Source organism: Ciona intestinalis, unplaced genomic scaffold (genome assembly GCF_000224145.3).
Source record: "Ciona intestinalis unplaced genomic scaffold, KH HT000428.1, whole genome shotgun sequence".
Taxonomy (NCBI): domain Eukaryota; kingdom Metazoa; phylum Chordata; class Ascidiacea; order Phlebobranchia; family Cionidae; genus Ciona; species Ciona intestinalis.
The window spans coordinates 1-7,429 of record NW_004190749.1 but is presented as its reverse complement, the minus strand read 5'-3'; the positions used below and the strand labels follow the sequence as shown (position 1 = coordinate 7,429).

The following is a 7,429-nucleotide window of genomic DNA, read 5'->3' as shown; positions in this document are numbered from 1 at the left end:
AGATGAACACATTCGCCAATTTAAATAACGGAGGTGCAAAAATCATAATATGGGCGAAAGCGACCTTGCACCTCTACTTCAGGGCGTTTCTAAAACAAACAGGTTTATCTTCCTTTCCTTAGTCATTCATTATTGTCTACGACAATTCGATCGAGCCTATCAATAAAAGGCGCTAATCTTAGAGGCTTCAAGAACAAACAATCTTTTGTATTAATTGAAACAAATAAATTAAAATTCTTGATAATTATATTTCCAGGTACGTAAGTACGGACAGGATAACCGTAAATAACCCAAAATTCGAGTAATTAATACTCTCCGCAATATTTAACATCCATCCCCGCACTTTTTTGAAGAAAATGATGTTTCATTTTTTAGGTATTACGTAGCGCTATAACATATTCGAAGCTGGATCGGGAGAAAATTCCATAAATATATTTTTATGACGAATATTAATATTTAAATTAAAAAAAAAATTAAATTAATTATTTTTTCGATGGGGGGATAACATGCTAGTGACCTACATAGATGTATGCGTAAGTTATATTTTCGCGAAAAAAATCAAAAATTTAATATTTATATGATTCAAATTATGACCATACTTGTATGTATTCTGAACCCTTCCCCGCACTTTTTTGAAGAAAATGATGTTTCATTTTTTAGGTATTACGTAGCGCTATAACATATTCGAAGCTGGATCGGGAGAAAATTCTATAAATATGTTTTTATAACGAATATTAATGTTCAGTTATAAAAAAAAGTTGAAATTAATTTCTTTTTTGATGGGGATAAACATGCTAGTGACCTACATAGATGTATGCGTGAGTTATATTTTCGCAAAAAAAATCGAAAATATAATATTTATATGATTCGAGTTATGATCATACTTTTTTATATTTAACATCTATCCCCGCACTTTTTTAAAGAAAATAATGTTTCATTTTGTAGCTATTACGTAGCGCTATAACATATTCGAAGCTGGATCGGGAGAAAATTCTATAAATATGTTTTTATGACGAATATTAATATTCATAATTAATGTTTTTTCGAATTTTTTTATTTTAGAATCGGTACCGCTGGGGTCTAGTTACAGTGTCCAAATTTTAGGTTGGTGGCACCAGTAGAAGGTATCGAAAATGGCCGCTAGAATATCTGTATTCTAGGATCACCTTGGTTAACTCGTGCTAATCACACTAAAAAAACGAATTGCACTGTGCGGGACTCGAACCCGATAAGAACGAAAGAGTGTATATAACCTACCTAATTTGGGAATACTAGTGTTTTATGTATTTTCAGTATTTAAGCGCTATAACATATTCGAAGCTGGATCGGGAGAAAATTCTATAAATATGTTTTTATGACGAATATTAATATTCATAATTAATGTTTTTTCGAATTTTTTTATTTTAGAATCGGTACCGCTGGGGTCTAGTTACAGTGTCCAAATTTTAGGTTGGTGGCACCAGTAGAAGGTATCGAAAATGGCCGCTAGAATATCTGTATTCTAGGATCACCTTGGTTAACTCGTGCTAATCACACTAAAAAAACGAATTGCACTGTGCGGGACTCGAACCCGATAAGAACGAAAGAGTGTATATAACCTACCTAATTTGGGAATACTAGTGTTTTATGTATTTTCAGTATTTAAGTAATTTGCTTTCTACACTTATTACCAATTTAAAGTGTTTCTTTGTGTATTTTTTCAATTTTTTTAACATAATAAGAGAGTGATATTCGGATAATAAGTCGCAACTGTTTATTTCACTTATGTCAAAGTGTTTTTTGAAAAGTCTAGCATACAGAGTCGCAACAGTTATTGTCAATCGAACTCGAAAATCTTAAAAGTCAAAAAACGTGATGAAGCCCTTGTGGGCGATAAGATGCGGCGCGGGTGTTTCTTGGATCCCACCTGCCGCAACCGTGCGCCTCTGTTCGTTCCAACGAATTCTACCAGCTCGCAAAAATCATGAACTTGTAAAATTGGAACCGTAAAAATATTTAGGCCGCTCGGCGGCTCGGCGACGCTTTGTATTCAATTATCTAAAAAAGTAAGGGTACAATAATATCCCTATATTTTAATGGTTTACTAGCAATATATAAAAAGTAGAAGTACAATTTACCGGCGCCGTGGCATAGTGGTTAGCGAGCCTGCCTTTAACCCAGAGGTAATGAGTTCAGGGCTCGACGATGCTACCATTGTGGGCGTATGTGTCCTTGGGAAGACACATAACGGCAATTGATCAAACTCAGTGGTCACTAATGGGTTGTTCAAATTATCAGCCATACATAAATAATCACCCACAAAGTACACCGTAACTCGTAAGCTGGCACGGGGTGTTAAACCCGTGTACGACTGCCGTTTTCCGGCCACGCGAAGTTCTATGGCTTAGTTAGCAACGAATGCTGGTCTGTGCTAGGTGTTTTTTTTTCACAACGTATCGTAGTAGGAATCAAATAAAGTGTTGACAGATGCTTTATCTGTACAATTTCAAGTTGTGTATTGACAGGTCCAGGCCATTTTTAACAGCCTGTGTCTTACAAACCTGTGACAGTAAACGAACCTTTAAAATTCACATGGCGTTTTCGAAAATCAAATGACAAAAGGTTTCTTAAAATTTGTACATAATATAGGAACTGTTGTTGTAACTTGATCTGTTGCACAACAAGGCACAGGAAGCTACATTAGTTCAGTGATGACAGCTTATACGTAATATTCCAGCTAATATGGGGGTGATGAAATATGATGTAAGTGAATTTCCAACCGAATTTAACAATGATAACTTTAAAGTGGTTGGAACAGGGGGTTTCGGTGAAGTTCGAGTTTGTTATCACACATTACTAGGCAGGGTGGCTTTGAAGTTGTTTCGTATCACTGGAAGCAATGAAGAAATACAAAATGCTAAAAAAGAGTAAGATATTTTTTGTTAGAAGTAAATATGTTTAATTTTTCTATTTCCCCTATCAACAACCCACCCGGCCCTCTCTTTTTATTCCGACTCCGCTATTGCTTCTCTAGCTAACTTGAATTGCAACATTTAAAAATTTCTAAATACTAACAGGTTTGAAAATGAAGCAAAAATTCTCCAACGAATAAAGCATCCCCACATTGTCACCTTCTATGGTGTGACATCACTTTTTGGAAGGGAGGGTCTTGTGATGGAATTCATGGAAGGCGGCAACTTAGATGACCTCATAACTCAGAATATTCTTTCTTGGACTGGGCGACTTCGACTCTTGCATGAATTGATATCAGCCATCAGTTACCTGCACAACCACGATAAGAAGAAAGCTTTTATCCATGGTGACATAAAACCACAGAACATTCTTCTTACAACATCCAGGGTTCTAAAACTTGCCGACTTTGGTTCAGTGAACATCAGACAACAAACCGGTGTCAGCCAAACAACATTCGAAATTCCTCATTCAACGCAACACACATGGCCTTTCACTGCTCCTGAATTTCTTAAAGATCTCTTTGCAGATAAAACACCGACCATGGATATCTACAGGTAACTCATTTCTACACAACTATAAAGTGTTCTTGGGCAAGACATTTAAAAGCAATTTCTCTAACTCAGTGCTCATTAATTGGTTCTTTAAATTGTCACCCATACAGAGAAAAAACACACCCACAAAGTTACATACGTGGTAACTCATAAGCGGGCACGAGGTGTATGAAAGAAAACATCCATGTTATAACGACCGTTGTTTTTTTGGCCAGGCGAAGATAAAGCAAGTTAAATTCATTCATTTTATATGTATCTTATATTTGACTGTTTGGTTACATCTTCACTGACATTATTACAAGTGAATATTATCCAACAGTTACGGTATCATTGTGTATGAAGTACTGACAAGAATACGAGCTTACTCTGACTCTGCAGCTGGTAGAGATAATATTGTGGCAGCCATTGGCAATGGTACGAGGCCCAACCAAAGCAAATTGGATGAAGTGGATAAGCAATTCAAACAGCATCAGAAACAAGATCATGACATTTTTCTCAGGTTACAATCTCTTATGAAGAAATGCTGGCAGCAAGAACCAACCAAACGACCCAAAGCTACAAAAAGTAAATGTTGCCGTGTTTTTTATATATGCACTGTACTTTTTACATAGCCTATAATATAAAAATGTTTATTTATAGTTTTGGAAACCATCACTCAACAAATGGATGAGTTAGCTGCCATGAAAAGTTTAGGTATGTATAACTATGCTGAGCTGAGGAACATGGTATTGAAAAACTTTGTATTTTTATAGATATGAAAACCCTCACCCATGAGTTACCTGACAAAGACGGTTCCGGTGAATACGATAATGCAGAAATATCGATCATAAAATTGTGATTGTTATTTTTTATAGTTTTGGAAACCACTACCACCACGTTAGTGGATGAGGTACCTGACATTGAAACAATAAACACTGAACGACTTGACCATGCTTCTTATAATGGTTGGTATAATAAATAAATGTGTTGATAAAGTGGGCTGACAATAGAGAGTAGCATATAGATATTTATATTTTCTAAACAACATTTATATCGGAGATATATACTACTAAATATAAGGTTTTATTTTTTGTTATTTTCAGAAACGTTCGGTCAACAACTAAATGCCATAGATCTTCCAGGTATAAATAATAATACTAAATTTTATCAACGCAACATGGTATTGTGTAACTTATTGAGCACGTTAGTGGTCATATAGATCCCTTTTCGCCGAACAGTTGTTCTTGTTGAGCACGGTAGTGGTTATATAGATCCTTTTTCGTCGAACAGTTGTTCTTGTTGTTGTTTTTTGGACAACCTTTTTCCGCACTTACCTCAATATTTAATTTTAGCATTTATTCTTTAATCTCTTGATTGAAATCAAATCATAATATATATTTATAATTTTTGGACTAAATTTTCAGAATTAAACCGCACAATTGGCGATTAATTAACGATTACTTTACTGTTTGATCAAATGCGCCAAATTCAAAATGCACCTTGAACTTTAGTTAAATAATCGTACTCTATAAAGTATTTTGAACTAAGCATAGTTTTATAAACCATGTTGCATATGATCGTCTAATTAGCGAGTAATTAACGATAACATTTCTGTTTGTTTAAGGCGCCAATTCGTACTTAAAATGTACTTTACCATTGATTAATCGACTGTATTCGATACAATAATTTTAACTAAGCTTAGGCTTATAAACCATAGTGTGTAAAATCGTCCAATTAATGAGTAATTAATGATTGTAACGCTTGCGAGTCAAGTGAAACTGCCATACCTCGGGAACCCAGTAATATCAACACAGTAATATTGGTAAGTTTTGGCTTTGTTTACGTTGTTAGTGTGCAATTATAAATAAAAGTAGACTATTATCTGTTCCCGGCGCGCGACCTAACCGGTTGAGCTATAACTTCCTATGGCATTTCGAAACAGCGGCTATAAGGTCTAGAAATATGGGACATGGATTAATATTAACTTCTAACATTACCTAATTACTGCGTGATTACGGTTTGTCAAAGTTCATAAAAACAATTTTTAAGCGACGAAAACGTTTACTAGTGTAAGTTTGGTGCAGGAGTTGTACAAGTATTTACACATATTCTTTACCAATCACTTAATTCTCATACGTCATAAGTTTCATGGTTATAATACATGTATAAATTCATTCCGCCTGCTGCTCCACAGTCACCAATGGCGACTAGAACCCGTTTGTTTGTTACTTCAGATTTATTTTTGAACGAGCCCAATCGACCGTGGTAGTAAAAGGATTAATTAATATAGTAGAATGGGGGAAGATGGGACACCTTTTCATTTTCTTTTCTCTTTTCATTTGGTAGTAAACAAAACCGTATCTTCGCGACTTCCACAGACCGTTGTTAATTGTTTAAAACACTGCTTGGATATGTGTTAAAGGTGTCCTATCTTCCCCGACTCTACTATATTATGCTAATTAGTTTAAAACGTGGCTCATTCATTAGATCTGTGATCTCTTGTTTATCCTAAATGTGATTTCCCGGATAAATAATCTGTCTACTCAGAAAAACTTTATAAATTAGCAAGCATGAATCATGATTATAAATTATCAATAGTTCTATATTTGTGTTGTGTGATGTTAATGTAACAATAAAATATCATGTTCATCAGGTAGTTAATATTGAACACATCAATTTAAGTTTAATTGCTTCAGTTGCTGCATTATGTTCATTTTTTTACTCCACAATAGAATCTGCATTCATGATTGTGGGTGGTTGGAATACAAATAAACTTGTTCAAATTTATGACATCAACAGGAAAAGTTTTAAACCATTAAAGGTTGGTTTATTGCAGGATAAACACACGCGCGCCGAATTCTGGGGTATGCGGAGTGCACCTATGCTTTGACTATGACGTCATATACGTCATTGTATACGTGCGGCGCATACGTGTTTTTTTTACTATGACGTCATATACGTCATTGTATACGTACGGCGCATATGTGTTTTTTTCGGCGGGAATTCGCAATACAAACTTAACACTGCCTTTCTCATAGCTGCGTGTAAATTAAATTTAATTTGTCTATTAAACATGGCAACAGGCAGTAATAAACACCTAAATATGTTCTGTAAGTATAACTGCTTTATATTTACGATATTTTCCTCAACCAAGCAACATGTTTATTACGAAATAGTAGGGATTCTTTACACGTGGATTCTTTGAAACATACTAGTGATTGTTTGAACCTGGTAATTGATTACGGCACAATAGCAATTCACTCGTTGATAATTTGCGTCATAATAGCGATTGTCTCCCTGATTATTTAGCCTGCATTTGCTTGAAAAATGGTTGGATATTTGCCTTTTCACGCATGTGATCAAGTAAAGTATTAATACGTTTGCAATAAATACTTCTTACGCGCGTAAACGTAACGTATTATTACCCTCCTGCTTTAGTGTTTCGTATGAGACCGCTAGACGGCTGAAGCGTTAGAAAATGGGTATGCCGCTTACTCTATAAATATTCGGCTGAAGCGTTAGAAAATGGGTATGCCGCTTACTCTATAAATATTCTGAAGTATGCGCCGCATACCCAGGATCGGCGCCCTTGGTATTACATAATTTATAGTTTGATCAAAATATTAAACAATCAACATTATTACCATACAGCATGATGGCGTAATAAAATATTTGTTTGCTTTTTCTTCCTAACACATTATATTTTCGGGTAAGTTTCAATCAAAGTTTTTGTTGTGTATTGGTCTCTCCCACATGCTATATATCCGAGGTACCTGGGGAACTCAAAGAAACCATTTATTTATTTATTTATGAGTTACTGTTTTGTTAAATTAACATTAAATATTCAACATTGTTTTTGGAGTAAAAGTTTAAATTTTCTTTGTTGTATTTACTAAATTAATAGAGTAAGTTTTAAAAAATAATGTATATATATATTTAAAAAAAAA

At 34.6% G+C, this 7,429-nt stretch overlaps 1 protein-coding gene across 3 annotated transcripts; it reads left to right on the top strand.

The window, feature by feature from the left end:
• The first annotated feature begins 2,599 nt into the window (after positions 1–2,599).
• LOC100176529 (receptor-interacting serine/threonine-protein kinase 1-like) lies at positions 2,600–6,804 on the top strand. Of its 3 annotated transcripts, XM_002129610.4 has the most exons (8): positions 2,600–2,906; positions 3,057–3,506; positions 3,823–4,067; positions 4,143–4,196; positions 4,256–4,300; positions 4,358–4,447; positions 4,586–4,624; positions 6,215–6,804. In XM_002129610.4, the coding sequence occupies exons 1-8, from the start codon at positions 2,722–2,724 to the stop codon at positions 6,370–6,372; spliced, it is 1,266 nt and encodes a 421-aa protein (XP_002129646.3). In that variant the 5' UTR covers positions 2,600–2,721; the 3' UTR covers positions 6,373–6,804. The 3 variants fall into 3 exon arrangements, with proteins under 3 accessions (XP_002129646.3, XP_026695383.1, XP_026695384.1); XM_026839582.1 differs by lacking the exon at positions 4,256–4,300; XM_026839583.1 differs by lacking the exon at positions 4,358–4,447.
• Positions 6,805–7,429: the final 625 nt, after the last annotated feature.

What these genes read in the sequence shown, in the direction of transcription:
- LOC100176529 (XM_002129610.4), top strand. Translation starts at nt 2,722, where the DNA reads ATGGGGGTGATGAAATATGATGTAAGTGAATTTCCAACCGAATTTAAC. An exon ending in AGCTGCCATGAAAAGTTTAG is followed by an intron (nt 4,197 to 4,255) that starts GTATGTATAACT and finishes GTATTTTTATAG; the next exon opens with ATATGAAAACCCTCACCCAT. An exon ending in ACCTGACAAAGACGGTTCCG is followed by an intron (nt 4,301 to 4,357) that starts GTGAATACGATA and finishes TATTTTTTATAG; the next exon opens with TTTTGGAAACCACTACCACC.